Below are 18,776 nucleotides of genomic sequence, written 5' to 3'. Positions count from 1 at the left end.
GGCGCCACCGGGCCGGCCCTCTCAGTGTGATTTTAATTTTCACTTTTTATTTTACGTAAAATTGAGTAATTTTTATAGTTTAAGAGCCATTTGTGTTTCCTTTTCTGTGAACTATTTCTTCATGTCATTTTGCCCATTTTTTTTTTCCTTTTTGTCTTTTTTCGTGTCCGGCAACGGATCGCAACCCTCAGTGTCGCGCCCGTACCGGACCGGGACCGGCCACGGGATTGCAACCCTCAGTGTCGCACCCGCACCTCGCTCAGCCAGTGAGCGGGAACCGGTCTGTATGTGGGATCCGAACCCTCGGCAGGAGCGCCGCCACGCTCCCAAGCGGCCCACTGTAGCAGTGCGTCACCGGGCTGGCCCGGAATTGCATCTTTTAAGGTGACTGTAGAGTTAATTAAGAGTTCATTAGGTTTGATATGCCTGTACTGTTGCACGCTGGGTGATAACATACCACCCTAACACATTTTCTAATTGAGCCACTAGGAATCTTCCCTTTCTATAGCATGCTATGACATCATTTATCTTCATCTGGTACAGATGACCAATTCGTATTTTTTCCTAATATTATATTATGAAAATTTTCAAGCAGAAAGCAAAGTTTAAAAAATTTTACTGTGAACATAATGTGTATCAACCATCTAGATTCTATTATCTGCATTTTACCATACTTGCTTTATTTGATTTACATTTTAACTTTTCCTCTCTTCTCATTAGCCCATAAATACAAACTTGGACATTGAGGGTTTTTTTTTTTTAGTAATATTCATCATTAAATATGAGCAAAAATATGCCTATACTATTTTTTTTTGATTATCATCAAAAATGAAAATACAAAAATAATTCTTATAGAGAATTGATAGACTGGAGAAACAGATATAGTTCAGTGCCTTGTTTTGAGACTAGATTTTCATAAATTGAAAAGGGGTGATCTGTGTGAGCCCAGCTCATACCCTTTGGGTGGGTACAAGTTTCTGTTGTGTGCCTAGGATCTTAATTTGGCGTATTTATGTAGCACAAGGTATATGATAACTGTTATATGTAGAGAAAAGAGTTTATTCCTCTGCTTCTCCTATGTAAGCATTTACCTAAGTTTAAATTGGTTGTATGATTTTTAAAAATCTTTTTCTTTTCATTTCTCTTTTTTTATTCCTGAAATTGTTCTGGAAATTATTTAATTCAATTCAAGTCAGTTCATTTCAGTTCAAGTTGAACCTTCGTTGAAGGCCTATTTGGGCCAAGTATTGGGCTAGGCTGGTGGTTCTCAATAGGAGAAGGGGGAATGATTCTGTCCCCAGAGGACATTTGGCAATATATAGATATTTTTGACTGTCACGACTGAAGGGGTATATGTCAGGGGTCCCCGAGACCACCTCCAGTTTCTGTCTTTGCCAGGAGGACTCATAGCACTCAGCTTATAATCATACTCATAGCTGTGATTTATTGCAATAAAATGATGCAAAGCACGTCAGTAAAGAGAAAAGACACATGGGGTCAAGTGCAAGGAAACCAGGTGCAAGCTTCCAAGTGTCCTCTTCCAGTGGAGTCACAAAGGACGATCTCAATTCCTCCAGCAACAAGTTGTGACGTGTGAAATATTGTCAACCAGGGGAGCTCGTCAGAGACTCAGCACCTAGAGTTTTTAGTGGGAGCTGATCACATAGGCTCTCTCTGCCTGGAACACACCAAAATTCCAGGCTCCCAGAAGGAAAGCTCTTATTCAGCGTAAACCATATTGTTTGCACAGTTAGGGCACAGTGAGCCACGCTTACCAGCTCTGGGGATGATGGGAACCCTTCCCAAATCCAAGTTCCCAGATGCCAGCCAAGGGCCAACCTTGTAAACAAGGCTTTCAAAGGACAGCATTTAGGCTTGCTATTTTAACTCTTTTCCACACAAGGCAGTCCCCACAACAAAGAATTATTAGGTTCAAACATCAGCTGTGGTTGAGAAACCCTGGGCAAGGCTCAGAGTTTGTGAGGATCAGTCTGTCAAGCCAGCTTGGCTGCCTCTGGGCCTCTGTCTTTCTTAAGTGCACCTTTTTTGAGACAACTTGAACTAAACTCTCTGTCTTTATCATCTAATCTCTCTAGTTAGTATAACCTAGCTCTCTTACATTGGTTTAGAACTGTTAATTTTTTCAGATTTAATCTAGGGAAGAAAACACTGAAAAGAAAAGATTTAGTGAAAGCAAAACAAAGAACAAACACTCTGAACAGTAAAAATTATTTTTAGATAATTTCAGAGATTTAAACTGTTATATGATGGTATTTTCCTAGTAATTATTTAATCTAATTTTTATGTATAACTAGACAGATTAAACTAGATCAGTTAAGCTTTAAATTAGATCAGTTAAGCTTTAAATTATTTCTAAAGTTCTGTGGGTTGGTAACCTGGTAAGAGCATCCAGTCTATCTTCAGGGTAGCACGGAGAGTTAAAGACTAGGCTGCACTGGGCGTGATCCTCTGCTGGCCAGTCGATGGGTTTCTGCACCTTGGCTTGGGTCCACACTCTCCATTTCCTTGCCAGCTTGTAGTATGGCCCTGTAGTTGGGGTGTTACTTTTATAAAGAACCCCCCCCCCCAAAAAAAAAAAAAGGTAAAGACAGGCTTCAGGCTCATGACCCTTCCAGGGACTTGGGAGAAGGCGGGGTGGGTGACCTCATGGCAATATTTTGGATTTGTTGCTCTTTGTGAGAGTTGCTTTTTAAGGGAATTCCCACATCTCTTGAGGGCTTCACTGAATAGGAAGAGATTTGTTTTTATTTTTATTTTAAATCTCTCTCAGTATTTTTTCAACGGGAAGCTGAGGATTGTTGCTATTGATAGCTTCTTCTCACAGCTGTGTTGGCCTCAGCTGGAATTCTTGTCATTTTCCTACTAAAAGGAACTAAATTGGGAGTTTACAACTGTTACTGTTGAGGGAAACTTCAAGTTCTCAGCATGATTTTACTTAAACTTAGATATCGGTGCTGCTGGGAGGAAACATGAAAGCTGTAGTTAGTAATTTTAGTCTTTGCAAGAAAAATAAATCTACCTTACAATTTTGTTTGCTCAAAACTAAAATGAGCATCTCCATCAGCCATCGGTCAGGCCAGGGAGAGCCAGCATGCAAGCAGGGGGACATTGCTAGACTCAGGTTCACATCTGCACACTTGGGCTGAAAGTGGAGTAGCAGTACAGGGGCATCCGGTAATCCTGGTAACTGAATGTCTGAAACAGGACCTTGTTTCTTAACAGGGAAATCTAAACCACAGTCTTTCTCTGCTCACTAGTTTCTTTGAGCACCACACATGAACATCTGCATTTATTTCTCTGTCTGCGTGGATCTCTCTCTATATCGATGCATGCTGAAAAACATGCATTCATATCAGTGTCTCCATTCCATCCAGCACTGCAGGGGCGTTCTGGTTTTCTCTCTTTCCATATCTGTAACCCCCTTCTCTGACTGTGAGAAGTCTGGCTCACATTATCCTCACTATCTTTACTTATTTGATCAACCCTCTTGTATGTAATCAAATGTCTGTTGATGTCACTGCCCTGCATTGCACAGATTCCCCCCTCACCCCAACTCAGCCTCTGGCTCCCCCACATTGTGCTGCCGTGGTTGTATCTGCCACCCCCAACACACATACTTCTTCCCACACTTTTGGGGTTCTAATGCTGGGTTGATGTTACCATTGCTATCATCCTCCCCGCAGCTTGGATGTCCTTCTCAGCCCACCCAGGCTCTAACACTCTGTTCTGGGTTGCCCAGGTGCCCTCCTAATCTCACCTGGTCTCCATAGCATCCTGTGGTAGGTTGCCTCAACTGCTCAGAAGCCTTCCCATCCCTCTCTGTGCCAAGCCACCTCCCTGCTCCTCCACCAAGAGAAGCTCTCACCCTGCTAGGGTTCAGCATTCCGTGTGCGCCATCTCCTTCCCCACCTCCACAATGCGGAAATGCCCTCTTCCTCCTTTTGGTCCTTTCTTACAAACAGCCTCATATGAGGGTATATCAAAAAGTTCATGGAAGAATATAATTAGAAGATAGTACAAGTCCTTCTATGACCTATTCGAAGACCCCTCGTGTTAGCTTGCCTGGCAGCATTACCTATGAGGTGCCTAGCCCTAGTGTTTTCCCTGGTCTGTACCAGTCAGAGCTGGATTTAAGCGAGCTCTACTTCTAAATCTGATGGTGTTTTATTTCTTCCCAGAACCTGCTTTATATGATTCTTCTCTATGATGGTGATTCCTAGTGGTCCCTCAGCCTACGTAGTCTTTATGCTCTGTGCCCACTCTGCCTTGTGGGAGTCTTGCCTTCCAGGAGGGAATTACTTAACAACTGGTTGCTCCAGACTCTCCCCATTGACTTCAGGCTTACCAATGTTGTGTTTACTTTTTTATCTTATATGGAGATCTACATGGCACTAGGCTCTTGGAGAGCCTCTCTTCACTTCATTTTCTTTTAAGCATCCTTGCCATCCAGATCTTAAGGTAGTTCTGTGCTTTGGTGAAGCTATTTTTTTTCACTTCTTGTTTTCAACTACCAATTTGGTCTTCCTGCTGTCCCTGCGGCCTTGAAGATGGAAGGCATAGGGTGCCGTTCAACAGCCAGAAGGAGTCTTTAACTTCTTCCAGTTTTACAGCCAGTGCTATCTGTCGAAATTCCCTCTTCTCTATGTGAAGAATGCAGCCAGCTCTCAGTTCCTTTTCAGACCAGACACTCAGATATAGCTAAAGATAACACTTTGATGTGCCTTCCAAATAATCAATCAACTAGTCAGTTTCTCCCTTTCTCCATATACACACACATACACACATGTATTTATAGCATGCTCTCTAAGCTTGGCATATTAAAAGCATTTCCTGACATTAAGAATTTTTTCCAAATAAAATTGTTTATTATTTCATAGTATTTCAGCATGTGAATGAATCATACCTTATTTTCTTACAGTGTATAATATTTTAGATATTCAGTAATGCTACCGAGTATAATTTCCAAAAAAAAAAAAAATCAATGAATGTCAGGACTGGTGAGAAAACACTTAATGCCATTAAATTTAATGTTAAAGGTTGTCTTACTTTGACTAACATACCAGCTGCAATTTACCAGTCACCTTTTGTTCTCCTTTGCAGTTCTCGGCGATACTTCCTCCTGTCATCCCAGATGGCTCTCCATCCCGAGTACAGAGAGGACCTGGAAGCCCTCCAGGCCAAACATGGAGAGTCTGTGTTAGTACTAGACAAATGCACCAATCTCTCAGAGGGCGTCCTTTCCGTCCGTAAGCGCTGTCACAAGCACCAGGTCTTCGATTACCCCCAGGTGCTGCAGGTGTGTATCATTCATTACCTCTCTTAAGGCTCAGTAGAGGTCACTTCCACAGGGTAAAATTGATTCCCACACACAGGATTTGTTTTCCACATGCAGCTAGGAGAATTATCCAAGGTGGCAGAAAATGTAGTATTGCTCTTCACTGGATTTGTAGACCTTCAGGTACTTGGATGTCTGGTATATTGTCTTCATGCAAAGCTGCTTGGTCTGTGAGAGTTCATATTCCTTTCAAATGTTCATTTTACTTCAAAAATGCAAATCTGGTAGTTTTACAAATAAGCCAAAGCAGACGAAAGTATTTTGCTTTTACCGCTGTATTCATAAGTCAGTCCAGAGAAATTTCCTTCTTGAAGGTGGCTTTTTGTTGCTTGGCCATGCTGCCCTGCAAGGCCACAGTCAGGTTTCCCTGGGAGTGGAGGGTTTTGTTGATGATTTTTATTCTTTTGCTTTTTGGTGTTTTTGCCACCCTGAGCATGTCCTACCAGTAGGTAGCGTATCCTTTACTTAAATCATGAGAATGGCAGTGCTTCCATTACCTAAGGCAAAGTAGTCCCTTTGGGGATGTTTTAGGAGCAGGATATTTGACATTCCAGGGGTAGGGGGGCTAGGAAAGGAGAAATTGAGCTTTGTTCACTTAAATATTTAAAACACAGATAAGTTAGTTCAAGGAGAAATATCAAGGAGCTGGTGTGATTTTTTTTGGGGGGGGTTCTCTGGAGAGCTGGCCCATACTGAGATTGTTAAAATACTTTCTCTCAAAAAGTTCTGCATCTCCCTCTGGAATGTCTGACTGATAACTGGTGATGTGAACAGGAGTATTTATAGTAACCTTTGTCTAGACAGGAAAAATGGTTATCAGCATGTGTGTCCGCATCTGGATGGTGACTCTTCAGGTCAGGCGGGCACTCCACCTGCGTCTCCAGGCGCCATGATGGATTCTCTTCTCTACTCTTGCTGCTTTTCTCATTTACCCCCAGAAGGGGTTGGAATGTTGAGTTTCTTCATTTTTTTTTTTTTCTGAACTTTTCTTTTCTCTAGCTTTAAAGATTAGATAGTCATTTTTTAAAAAAAATCTTTTTTCTCTCCCGAAGAGGCAAAAACTTGGAGAAACTGCATGTTAGAGAGTTAGGGTCTATCCTTATTTTGGTTTACCCATTACATTGTTTTTTCTCCTATACAGCTTTCATTTTCTCAAGTATTCCCCACATTGAGGACATCTGAGGAAATGAATGAGGAAGAAGTTTTTTGAGATTTTGCTTTTGTCAGATTTATTGTTTCTAAATAGTACATATTTGCCTTAACATCTTTTCAAAGGTGTTGCATTCATGAAATGGATAACTTCTATGTGCAAAGCATACTGCTAGATGCTATGGGGAGTAGAAAATTGAAAAGAGATTTGATACCTTCCCTTTAGGTGGTCTTTCAGAGATCCTAATATTCCCAGACAAAATAATTCTGTTACACGTTAGGCTGAGGTTAGTACTGCAAGCGGACAATGTGTCCTGGTGTGTTTACATAGTACACTAGGCTAAAAGAAACCAGTCTGCAGGAAGTCACATTGTTGAGTGTCCTGAGGAAGACTTGAAGTTGGTTCTGGACATTTTCAGAATGCCAACAGTGGTGGCATTGAAGTAACACTGAAGAATGGAAATATAAAACATTGCAACCAGTTAAGCTTTTCAAGTTTTATAGGTGAGAGCTGTTATCTTTTGGCATTTTTGTGTCAAGATGGCTCATCATTGCTTGGCTTCTACCCTTGCGGGGCTTTATGGTCTGCAGGGATCAAAGTCAGTGGATCAGCATCGCTGGTTTGTAACCCCTTGCCTTTCTTTATGTCCTGCAGGAGGCTACTTTCTGTGTGGTCCTTCGTGGAGCACGGTTGGGCCAGGCGGCACTGAGTGATGTCTTACAGGCTGGATGTGTCCCAGTGATCATTGCAGACTCCTATATTTTGCCTTTCTCTGAAGTTCTCGACTGGAAGAGGTGGGTGTTACCTTCTAGTAAACTTTTAGATGAGTGGTTCTGCATTTAGAAATAAAAAGTCCCTCATGTAATTGTAACGTGTACCTAGTTTTCAGCATTACTACTTCAGACTGTTTAGGTATATTTTCATGAAGAGATGAAAAATATAGAGCAGTTCACAAACTGAGCCCATAGGCCAAATTTGCAGGCTGGGTGTTTTCGTAAATAAAATTTTATTAAAACGCAGCCTCGCCCCTTCATTTATGTATTGTTTGGTTGCTGTTGTATTACGTTGGTAGATTTGGGTAATTGCAACACAGATTTTATGGTCTACAAAGCTTGAAATATTTACTTACTCTCTGGCCCTTTACAGAAAAGTTACCAACCCCTAGCCTAGAGCAGTGATTTTCATCTATAACTGCAGAGTAGGCTCACCTGGAGGGCTTTAAAAGAAATGCCTGGCCTTGTTCCTGGGGATTCTGAATGTGAAGAATCCTACATAATTTTGATTTGTAGCCATAGTTGAAAACCACTGCTCTTGAGTCTCTGTCAAATTTGCATAACGTACTAACTAGGGAGCCTCTCTGTGGATGAGAGCTTAGAAACATTCCCAGTGTCCAGGTGGGCAAAACAGGTACTGCTTGGTCATAGCTGTTAATACTGCAATTAATGGAACAGCCCTTCTCATGTTTCATTTTCCAAGACTTTGGAGGTTGGAGATTATGGAATATTAATTCCTTTTGTGTATACCTCTCAGTCTTGTCCTTGCCACCAATGTTTAATTGCTTTCATCTCACCCAACTTTTTTGATATTTCTTTCCAAGTCTGATCACCACAGGTATCTGAACAATTTAAATAGCACTAATTCATTCATTCATTGATCTCACATGTGTTGGAAGGCCTATTGTAATTAACACAGAGTCTCTGCTTCTGAGGAGGCTAAAGCTAGTGGGGAAGACAACCAATGATTATGATATTCTGTGGCACATGACACAGCAGATGTTTGCACAGGGGGGTTTAGAAGCCCAGAAGAGAGGAGGGTGCCTAACATGGCATGAAAAAGGAGAGCATGTTCTTATTCTTTATATCTCAGAGATGTGATGAGCCACTTCCAGCACTTATCTACCTGTGAAAACTTTTATTGAGTACGTTTTCTTTGCCGGACCGTGTCAGGTATGGGGACACAAAGAGGATAAAGGTCAGACCTTTCCTCCAAGAAGCTCATGGCTTAGATGATAGGCAAGTAAACCAGCAATGACCACATCCTGTGATGAGACACAGCCAGGATGGAACAGGATGCTGGGAGAAGAGAGGCGGATACACCTAGCATCATTGGCAGTGGGTGGGTGAGGGTGGAGAATAGGAGGAGACACGCACCGTCGTTGGCAGTGGGTGGGTGAGGGTGGAGAAGAGTGAAGAGGAGGGTAGGGAAAGTGAAGGAAAACGGTCAGGGCCCCTAAGATGTTCAGAATCTTGCCGAGTATTTGGTGTAAATATGCACGTGTGTTCAGGTGTTCCTTGGTTATTGTCTAATGTAATTGCACATGTGCACCCAGGTGTGCTGGGTTATGGACTTAAGTATAAAGTCCATATGAGTGATTCTGATCCACGAGGTCCCCCTGCCCCCGAGATGCCTCTGGGGGGCCACGGGGAGATAGCTACTGCTGCTGGAGGCTGTTGCTGCCAGTGTCCTCAGATGCCCCAAGAGGCCAGCACCACTGGATCTGCTATAAGCTGCTGCTGTTGCTGAGGAAGCTGAGGACTAAGCTCGTGTCATCTGCCAATGGCTCCCGGGGTCTTTCCCAATTACCTAGCGTGGACCTGTGTGTGAGGGGTCTGGTGACCCAGTCTGTACAATGGGTTTGAAGGGTCTGCATTTCCTAACCCCTAGCCCAGATAATGCAAGTGGAAAACTTAGTGTAACTAAAACAATGAAACGTCTTGGCTTTAGTTATGAGTTGCTTTAACAATACAATTGGCTACATCTTCAGGAGTCTGACAATAGCCCCAGCCAGACAATTAGTGTAGGGCTATGGCCCTAACCCAACATTTGGGTAGTCGTGTAGCTTTACAAGGAGACACGCAGTGTCATTGGCAGTGGGTGGGTGAGGGTGGAAGACAGTGAGGAGACTCGCAGCGTTGTTGGCAGTGGGGTCGATGAGGGCTTCCCAGAGGCAGGGACTGTGAAAGGATGTTTCTGTGAGAATCTAGATCTGTTGGGGTAGTTGTAATTGTGGATAAGTGGTGGAAGAGCTGTGGATTTGAAGTCAGAGGCTGAGGTTGGGATGACAAGACCAGCTCTAATTAGTGGCTAGCTTTGTGATCTTGGCAAATCATTTAATCTTTTTTGAGCCTTAGTTTTCTTATCTGTATAGCAGAAATCATTCACTTATCTAACAAATGTTTATCAAGTGTCAGCTATGTGCTGGGCAATATACCAGGTGCTGAGGATATGCTGGTGAAGGAAGGCAGGTGTGGTTTCCACCCTAATGGACTAGCCTGGTTGGCAGAGTGGGGGGTTAAGATTTTAATAAATTATTTTATACAAATTCAATTACAAACTCTTCTAAATGTCCTGAGGAAACGTCATTGTTGAGTTCTCTCTTTCTCGTACATTCCATGTCTAACCTATTAGCACATCCTGCAGGCTCTCTCCCCTCTTGTCTCTTTCATCGCTTCTCCCCATCCCCACACCTGGCTTTTGCAGTGCTCTCCCTGCTCCTGTTTCTTCAGTTTATTCTAACATTTGAGACAGAATGATCCTGTTGGAACATAGATCACATCATACCTTTGCTCAAAACCTCCTAATGGCCTTCCACAAGTCCTTCAGTGGCCCACACTGTCTGAGGTCGTATGTGCTCTGCTGGGACCCTCCCTCCCCTGTTTCTCCTTATCTCCAGTTATTCATCTTGTTTACTCTGCTCCAGCCACAATGGCCTCCTTGCTGTTCCTCGCACAGGACCCACACGCTGCTTCCTCAGGGCCTTTCTCATGTTAGTTCTGCCTGGAGTGCTTTTCCCTCCGGCACAGTTGTGGCCTGGTACTCCCTCATCTTCCTTGCTGGATTTATTCACTGGCGTTACAGGGCCTGCCACAGAATAGGACCTCCTTAAGTATGTGCCAGATAAATGAATGGATTTGAATCAGTAGCTAAAGGAAAAAAGTAACTGTTAATTCAGAAAGGGCACTGAAGCGTGAAGAAGAGTGTATCTGGTGGGTGGAATTTCACGTGCAAAGGCCCTGTGGGAGGGCAGAGCATGGTATGTTCACGTGAGTGAGAGAATACTGTTGTACCTTGAGCACACCAATGGAGTAGAGCAGGATGAAAGAAAGGTGAACTAGTGAATGGGAGGTGAAAAATAGAGCTGGTGAGAAAACTCCATTGGGAAGGTTGGCATGAGGAAAGGAGAGGAGAGAGAATACTCTCTCCCTGGGGGATGTGGAATTGAAAGAGGTTTGGGGTGTTGTTTCTGCTTGTGAGAATGAAACAAGACTATGTAGAAATGTTTTCTGTAAAGGGCTGTACATTCGTAAATTATTTTGTTTTTGTCTCTAGAGCATCTGTGGTTGTACCAGAAGAAAAGATGTCAGATGCGTACAGTATTTTGCAGAGCATCCCTCAAAGACAGATTGAAGAAATGCAGAGACAGGTAAGGGGCCAAGTCCAGGCAGGCCTATTGGGGAGATGACATGGCTGGTCCTGAGTTGGTGGTCTGGACTCCTTGCATACAGAGGGACAGCAGCTGAATGCAGAGTTGAGTGGGGTTTATTTCCTCCACTGGATCAACTAACCAAACTGAAACAATGGGAAAGCGGTGTTAGGTGAGTTGCATCAATAAGGTTTGAAATAATAACTATCAGAGATTTTAAAATCCTGCCGAGATAAGCCTACTGTGATGTTAGGGTCTTAACCACAGCAGTGTCTTCAGGATGCAAAACTGAAGCTCTTTGGAAGATTTGTAGTAACAGCAAGTGATAGTTTCAGTGACCAAGACAGCCATGAAAGCTGGGGCATTTCAGGGCAGTGCTTCTGTGTAGCTGTTGACCATGGGAATGTTAGCTATGAGCTGGCCCAGCTTCCCAGTTCAGATGGCCTTTGTAATTAAGTGGTCCTCTGCCTGGAATATTTGCCATTTTTCTGCCTCCCTTTCCAAATCTCTTTTCCACCTTCTGATGCTGCCTTTTCAGTTGAGAGTCGGGCTGCTCTCTGACTGTCTAAAGTCCTCTGCTGGGTGTTCCATTTAACACTGTTTTCCTCGGTTTCTTCTGAAAAATTTAATTGGGCTTAAATGTCAAGCAAATTAAAAAAAAAATTAAGAAGACTGTCCCCAAATTGGTAATATTTGTTTCTGTTTCTTTTCTTAATGGATTTTTTTAAAGTTTTCGTATTTATCAAAGTTACCTATGTAGGAGATGAGCAGGAGAAGAGACTTGGAAGGTTCTTAGTCTTAAGTATGTAAGCATCCCATGCACCCCCCTGGTTTCAGTTTGGCTCCCCCCACCCTCAGCAGAGGGTCTATGTTTAACCCTGGCCAGAGAAAGGGCTCTGTCTGTATGAGGGCAGAGCAGTCACTGGATGTCTGGGATGGGGAGGAGATCTGGGGTCCTAACTGCTTCTTAATTCATTTTCAGTCTGTCCTCCTGCTTTTAGTCCCACCTGTACCCCCACTTTGGTTCTGCAGTGTGACTCAAGTTTTTCTCAGCTGATTTAGGATGTAGCTATCTTGGGCATCAGTTACCACTTCTCCCTCTACTTTTCAGCTTTGCATTTTGTTGCTGTTATCTTGTCTCTCTTTCTCTTTATGTTAGGGTGTTTGTCCTTAATTTAAAAAATTCCCCCTGTTGTTTTGCAGGAGCACAATGTAGGCACCACAGGTCTGAGACAAGCTTGGCTGGTCGTTTTCAGCAGTAGGCTCAGAATCACAGAACAGTAGAGATGGAATGAATGCAGGTCGTTTAAAACAGGGTACTTTTAGGTTATTTGGGTTCAGAGAGACACACTTAGAAGTTAAAAGACTTGGGTTTGAGCCCTGGCTTTGTTCCTATGAATTGTATAACCACGATAAGTCACCAAAGCTCCTTAGGCTTTCATTTCCTCATTTGTGAAATGAAGGGGTTGGCTAAATCATCTCTTATTTTCCATGTAGCTGTTCAAAACTCTATGAAACTCTTGTCCTTAGCAAGAATATTACTCTACTGGACAGCATCACTAATTAGGTTTTCTCTCCTTGAACACCTCTGGTCATGAGGGTCAGTTACCTTCTCTGGTGAACACCCTCCAGTATGTCAAGTTACAGAAGAAAGGCAGCTTTGGCACTTTCCTGCCTCCCCTTCTAATCTCTCTTCTGCTTTCTGATGCCCTCTTTCTTTCTTCTGCTCTTTCACTGTTTAAAACTCTCCACTGTGGTGCCCGATTAGTCCTGCTTTCCTTTCTCTCAGTATTCTGTGTTCCAAAAATTACCTCTTCTCCCTTCTAGGCTGGACTGATCTCGACTAGATGTGAGATTATCTGGTTGAAATAATTCTCAACTAGGTACAAAAGATGACTAGTTTCAACTACTACTAGATGCCAATAGTATCCCCTCCCCAAGGTGTGACAACCAAAAATGTCTAGACACTGCTAAAAGTCCCCCTTGGGGACTGTTGGGGCAAAATTGCTTTGATTGAGAACCACTGTTCTATTGATAATGTCTCCTAAGATTAGACAGAGTTCTTTTATTCTGTAACAAAATTTGTTCTTCCCAAAATATGCTTTCATTTTGCCTTCTGTTTACCTTCGATTGATGTAACCTGACTTTGGTGTCAGGTGTAACTAAAAAAATAGCATACACCTGATTCTGGTACTACACTTGATCTTAGCCAAAAGGCCGAGAAGTGATACACATGATTCTGAAAAGTTCTTACAACTTAGTGAATTCTCTTTAGGGAGGTCAGATTTGGGTCTTTTTGTAAGACAGGCACAAAATTTGGGGGGTGAACCCATTGCATCAGTAGTTGCTGCCTTAGAGCCCCTAGATTATATGTCGGAATGAACTGAGACTGAGGAACAGTCTGAGAAACTCTGAACTAGCTTGAGAGACCTGCATGGACAGTTGTGGCCAGCAGAGGTCTCCATCCACTTTTAGGTGACTCATTTTTCTTCTGAGTATTTAAATCTTTCCGAGAGATCCTAAATGGTGTGAGCTGGTCTTGTGCTTCCCACAGGCATTGTCCTCATAGCTGCCCTCTAGAGACCAGCTCTTTCAGATGAAGAAGAAATAGTGCTTAGCATTTTGCTCTCTCTAGATGGGATAGAGCTAAAGTTTTTGAATTGGCCCAAGAAGTGTGGAGGAGGATCTTGGTGAAGAAGGTATTACAGCAATGTTTTTCAGCTTAGAGTTTAGGACCAGGAAGGCTACAGTCTGACAGATGTCTCCAGTGGTGAAAGTCCTTGTTGTGAGTTGGGAATTCAAATGTACCAAGGGAGAAAGGCAAGCAAAAGAAATTAAATTCCCCTCTTGACCTTAGATGTAATAATGAAGCAGACATAAAGTTAAATATAAGGCTAGAACCTAAAGTAAGTAACAGCTGCAGTTAAGTCATGATTGTTGAAGAAGAGTACAACATATGTCTCTGGTATCTGCTCCTGAAGGCCACCAGTGAGCAGTACTGGCACACATGGCATTAGATGAGCTAGTGGGGGCGTATAGTTTTTTTTGTGTGGGTAAGTTAAAAAACTGTTCCTTAAATTAGTAGAGGATAATAGTTATAACAGTGTAAAGCTGACTTGTCAGTTGGCCTTTTATTGTCCTATGAGCTAACTAACTAGTTAATTAGTTTATTGAAGCCTTAATTGTTTTTGTTTTTTCAGGGAGAGATTATGGGAGATAATAAGAAGTCTGTGATTTCCTACCCACAAATGGCTAATAGTTGTCTTGGGGATATATGGGTATAAGCATAAAGAAATTTGAGAAGATGGTGCCAATTTTCCAAAGTACATTAGGGGCCTGAAAGGAAGGGAGAAAGTTTGGGCTAAAGTTGTCAGGATGGATTTATTATGGAGGTAGTGTTTGAGGTGGGCCTTAGAGATGAGGAGTTCCATCACCATCTTTCTTACCTTGGAAGGCAAGAAGAAGCATGCAACTAAATATTATTTTATAGGCAAGTGGAGCGTTCATATCCCGTCTCCCATGAATCACAAAGAAAAAGGATCTCGGAAGGTTGGATAGACACTAGACTGTGTAGTTAGAAATGTTTGTGTGGATAGAGAGGAAGGTGTAAATGGATCCCCAGTTTATCTGTTGAGTAGAGTTTCCAAACATTCTTTTATTGGTCAGTGACTCCACCAGCAGTGACCTCTAACCTCAGCCACACTAGGAGGTGGAAGTCAGGAGCCTGCCTTGCCTTTGAACTCTTCTTTGTACTCAGTTGACTGGGAGCCTTTGAGGTGGCAGAAACATTCAGCATCTTCTTTCCTCTAGCCTTTAGCACTTGGGGTAAGTTAAAATATCAGTTTCTTTTCAGTCTATTACACTGACCCATCTCAATGCACCTTCATATTTTCCTATTAAACATACCAAATATTTGTGCTGCAGAAAAGCACTTGAAGAAATAATGGGCTAATTAGGAAAAAGACAAAACACTTTTATTTAAGATAATAAAGCCCTAGGCATGTGGTGCCCTTACCTACTAGGACTATAGTTAGGTCTACTTGTGATCAGGAAGAGAGCAGAAGAGTCCACAGAACAGCAAACTGTGTGTGCATACACTGAAGTTCATGTACTTGATTTATAGGAGAGCCTCTTCAAGGGACTTTTTTTTTTAACCTTATTTACACACAGTTTCAACACATTGAATTATTTGGTTTCCATAGCCATAGTAGTTTAGAAGCCACAGATGTGAAGGGAAAAGACTACAGCAAGTGAGGGTCTCTGAGATGGGTTATCTGCCAGTCTGGTTTGAATAGAGAAGATGGAAAAACTATTTTAAGAAACAACTTTCAGGCATTTTGTATATAAGGACAGATTGGCAGGCTTTACTGTATTGTTGGTGTATTGTTGTAAGATGGTAGAATCCCTTAATTCAAGGAAGTACACATTTGTCATATTTTGGATTTCCAGCATTTAAATGAATCTTACCATCAATGTGAAGTTGAATGTAGTTTCTATTTCTTCCCCTCTAAGCTATTATTGATGGGGCTTCTTAAAATTGAGGAAATATCAGAAATTACTATTCATGGTAATGCCCCTGAATCTTTAAGCTAAAGTTTAATTTTGTTTAACATGTATATTTTCAAAATATTGGATCTTGGCGAAATGTTTTATAAAGTTTTCTGTTTAAAATGTTTAAGTTTTTATTTTTAGAAAATGTTTGTGATTCGCTTCAAAGTGTAAACCTCAGATGTGTAGAACCTCAGCAACCCAGACAGATGTAGTATCTGAGCTTTCCCTGTGCTGCTGGCTTGACTGTTGGGTCCACGACAGTTACGTAGCAGTCTGTGTCCATTTCTCCCTCATTCCCTACCTCCAGCGTGCCCCAGTTTACAAAGCAGACTCTTTCAAAAGTCTAGTGAGATAGGCTGTTAGAAGAGTCATCTGAATTTTTTTTTATGTGAAATAGCTGAGGATAAAGGGATGTAAAGTCATCCTCCAAAGACCACACAGTATGTGAGGGACAGACAGAGAGCACACTCTGTTCTGCTGCCTCCGACTTTGTTCAAACCACAGACAGAATTGTGTGTCCTGGATTGAGGGTAAAAATCAGGATGAACTTCCCAACAATTCAAGCTAACTGCTTATTGAATAGTCTTCTCCGAACAGTGATTGCTTGAGACATTTGGGACTGGATACATCCTTGGAAATACATTATGAGGAATATGGAAAATCACTTCTGATTTCCAGGATCGGTATTGTAATGTCTGTCATTCTTATCTGCTCCCTTCCCCCCCTACACTGTGAAATTGGGAATTTTTTTATATACATAAATTGGACTCTAAGGGCTTTTAAAAAAAAGTGCGTAATATTCTCTGCCCCCTCCCTTCCCCCCACTCTCCAGTCCTGACATGCCACTCCAAGCTGTATTTCCCAGTCTCGGCTTTTGTTGTTGCCCTTAAAAAGCTACAAGATCGCTTCCCCTTTAACAGAACACACGACCTGATGCCTGGAGTTCTTCCTGTGGAACAGACAACCTTGGTTCTGACATAAAGTGAGGCTCCTTGTCCAATGGGAGAGCCTTGGTGATGGGTGTAATCACTTTGGTGTATATTTTAAATTTCATAATTTTTTCGATAGCACTGTATACTCTGAGTTTGAGTTTTCCTGTGTGTATAAATCCATATTGTGAAGGAGATCAGTCAATGCATGTTGTTCAAAGCAGTATAAAATAAGGACTCATTTAATTGGAACACTTAAGGAAGTGTATTTTTGTGCGTTTAACTTTTTTTTTTTTTTTCAACTTTGGTGTTAAGAACCTTGTTGGAAAAAGACTTTTACCAAGTATCTGATGAGAAGCCAAGAAAAGCATTTTAATAGAACTTTCTCAAATTTATAGTGCTCTAGGGCCTGTAAATAAATTTTCCTGTCCTTAAGGTTTGGACTGATTTGCAGTTGTTTTGTATAGCTTCTGAGATTTAAATCCTCACAGTCCAGATGGAGAGACCATAAAGTTACTTTCCCCAGCAGCCTTGGTATACCTTGTCCGTGGGCAAATATAACTGAGAAGTATATAACTTACTCTGCATAGGTTCGCTTATCTCATTGTGATACCAGTTTTAGTTGGTTTGGTGACTTTTCCTAGAGAAGCCCACCTAAGCATTCTTTAAATTTAGGAAAATTAGGGTTCTTAATTTCAGAATGCAAACCAATCAAGTAAATATGTATTAAGCACCTGCTTTGTTCCTAGTATCGTATTGGCATACTGAGGGAGATTTTTTTTCATACAGATCTTATCTTTAAAAAAGGCCCTTAGGTTGCTGGGACGAGTACTTTCAGTAATATATAAGTTACAAGGTCAGGAACGCTGCATACTCTGTTGTGCTAAGGAGAGTCAGGAATGAGCCCAAGATCTGAGTGGGTCAGGAGGTGAAAGGAACTTTCACGACTGGTAGCCTCCGCTAGGGAGAGAGAGGATCAGCTGTGAGGGAACTGACTTCCCTCAGGAGGCTGTTTCTGTGAGAAGGATCAGCAGGTAAGATGGAGCAGGCTGTGGGGGCTGGGGAGGACTTTGAATACCAGCAGCAGAGAACTTGCCGGAGAACTGGAAGGAAGGAGGATGAACAAGTGGAGAGTAGTGGAAAGATGTGTGAAGAAAGGGGGAGACAAGTATAATTGAAGAGATTTAGAAAATAAGTCTAAAGAGCTGGAAAGAACCTTAGCAATTATTGAACCCACTCCTCCTATTTTGCAAGTGACAAGTAAGCCCTAGAGATCAAGTGATCTTGAGAGTGAATAGTTAGGGCCAGAGCTGAACTGGAACCCAGGTCTCCTGACTCCCTGTCCGGTGACTTTTTTTTTTTTTGCATGGTGTACTGCAATATTTTCCAAACTGAGTGGATCATGAAGTCAATTAATTCGGTGGGTCATAACTGGCATTTTATTGGGGGAGGGGGGAAATAGGAAACTATCAGAGAGCGTTGTGCATAGCAAGGGTAAATATTTCCTGAAACCTTTGTTTCCATAGCGAGTTGTCATATAAAATATATTGATGTGTTTCTTTCTGTAGGTCCCAGTCTAAAAAGTTTGAAAAATGATGGTAGTGGAAAGCACATGGGCTTTTGAGTTGGGGAGACCTGCATTTGAATGCTAAGCTCTGCCATCTGTCTACCAGCTTTGTAACTCTGGGCAAATTACTTAACTTTGCCAAGCTTCAGTTTTCTTATCTAAAACCTGAGGTTAATAATACTCTAGAGTAGTTGTATTGATTAAATGAGATTATTTACTTACAGCAAGTGGATTCTGGTCCCTCTGCTCCATGCTGGCAGTCATTTGAGAGTGCTCCCCCAGGTCTGCATTTGAATATTGGAAGGAGCCTCCTGGTAAGGAAAGTGGTCTTAAGGAACCCCACGAAGTTACCAACATGGATGTATTATGCATTTGCTTCTGGGCTTGGAAACTTGAAACAGAATTTATTCCTGTGGGTTTGGGTATACTTTTTACATCTTGGCATGGAAGGTGGTTCACCCCTCTGTTTTTCTGTTAGGATCAGAATGCCTTGTAAAAACAAAAAAAAATTAAAATTAAAAAAAGTCTAAAATTTTAAAAAGGATAAGAATCCCTGATTCTCTAGGTGGCCCTTTTTTTTTTTTTTTTTAAATTCAGTGGCACATTTGGATAAAGTATTATTACTCTTTTTCTCTTTTCTAGTGGAAAAAAAACTTTATACTGAGTCTTTTTTCTCTTTTAATCTGTTCTCTGCCAAATCAAGATTTTACTCATTTTCTTGAACTAAAAAATGAAAAAATAAACTTAAAGAGGGAATTTAAAATCAGAATTGATGTTTGGGTGGTGAACAGCTGAAGAAC

General features: G+C 41.8%; 1 protein-coding gene across 1 annotated transcript in view; it reads left to right on the top strand.

Moving 5' to 3' along the window:
- EXT2 (exostosin glycosyltransferase 2) overlaps positions 1-18,776 on the top strand; it is a 180,644-nt gene that overhangs the window by 53,540 nt on the left and 108,328 nt on the right. Inside the window, exons 6-8 of the mRNA XM_008580244.1 lie at positions 5,122-5,317; positions 7,161-7,300; positions 10,836-10,929. Of these exons, the coding sequence (XP_008578466.1) occupies positions 5,122-5,317; positions 7,161-7,300; positions 10,836-10,929 (430 nt within the window). The remainder of the gene's footprint in view (positions 1-5,121; positions 5,318-7,160; positions 7,301-10,835; positions 10,930-18,776) is intronic.

Source organism: Galeopterus variegatus, unplaced genomic scaffold (assembly GCF_000696425.1).
Source record: "Galeopterus variegatus unplaced genomic scaffold, G_variegatus-3.0.2 Scaffold2047, whole genome shotgun sequence".
Classification (NCBI taxonomy): domain Eukaryota; kingdom Metazoa; phylum Chordata; class Mammalia; order Dermoptera; family Cynocephalidae; genus Galeopterus; species Galeopterus variegatus.
This window is presented reverse-complemented; position numbering and strand designations above follow the sequence as displayed.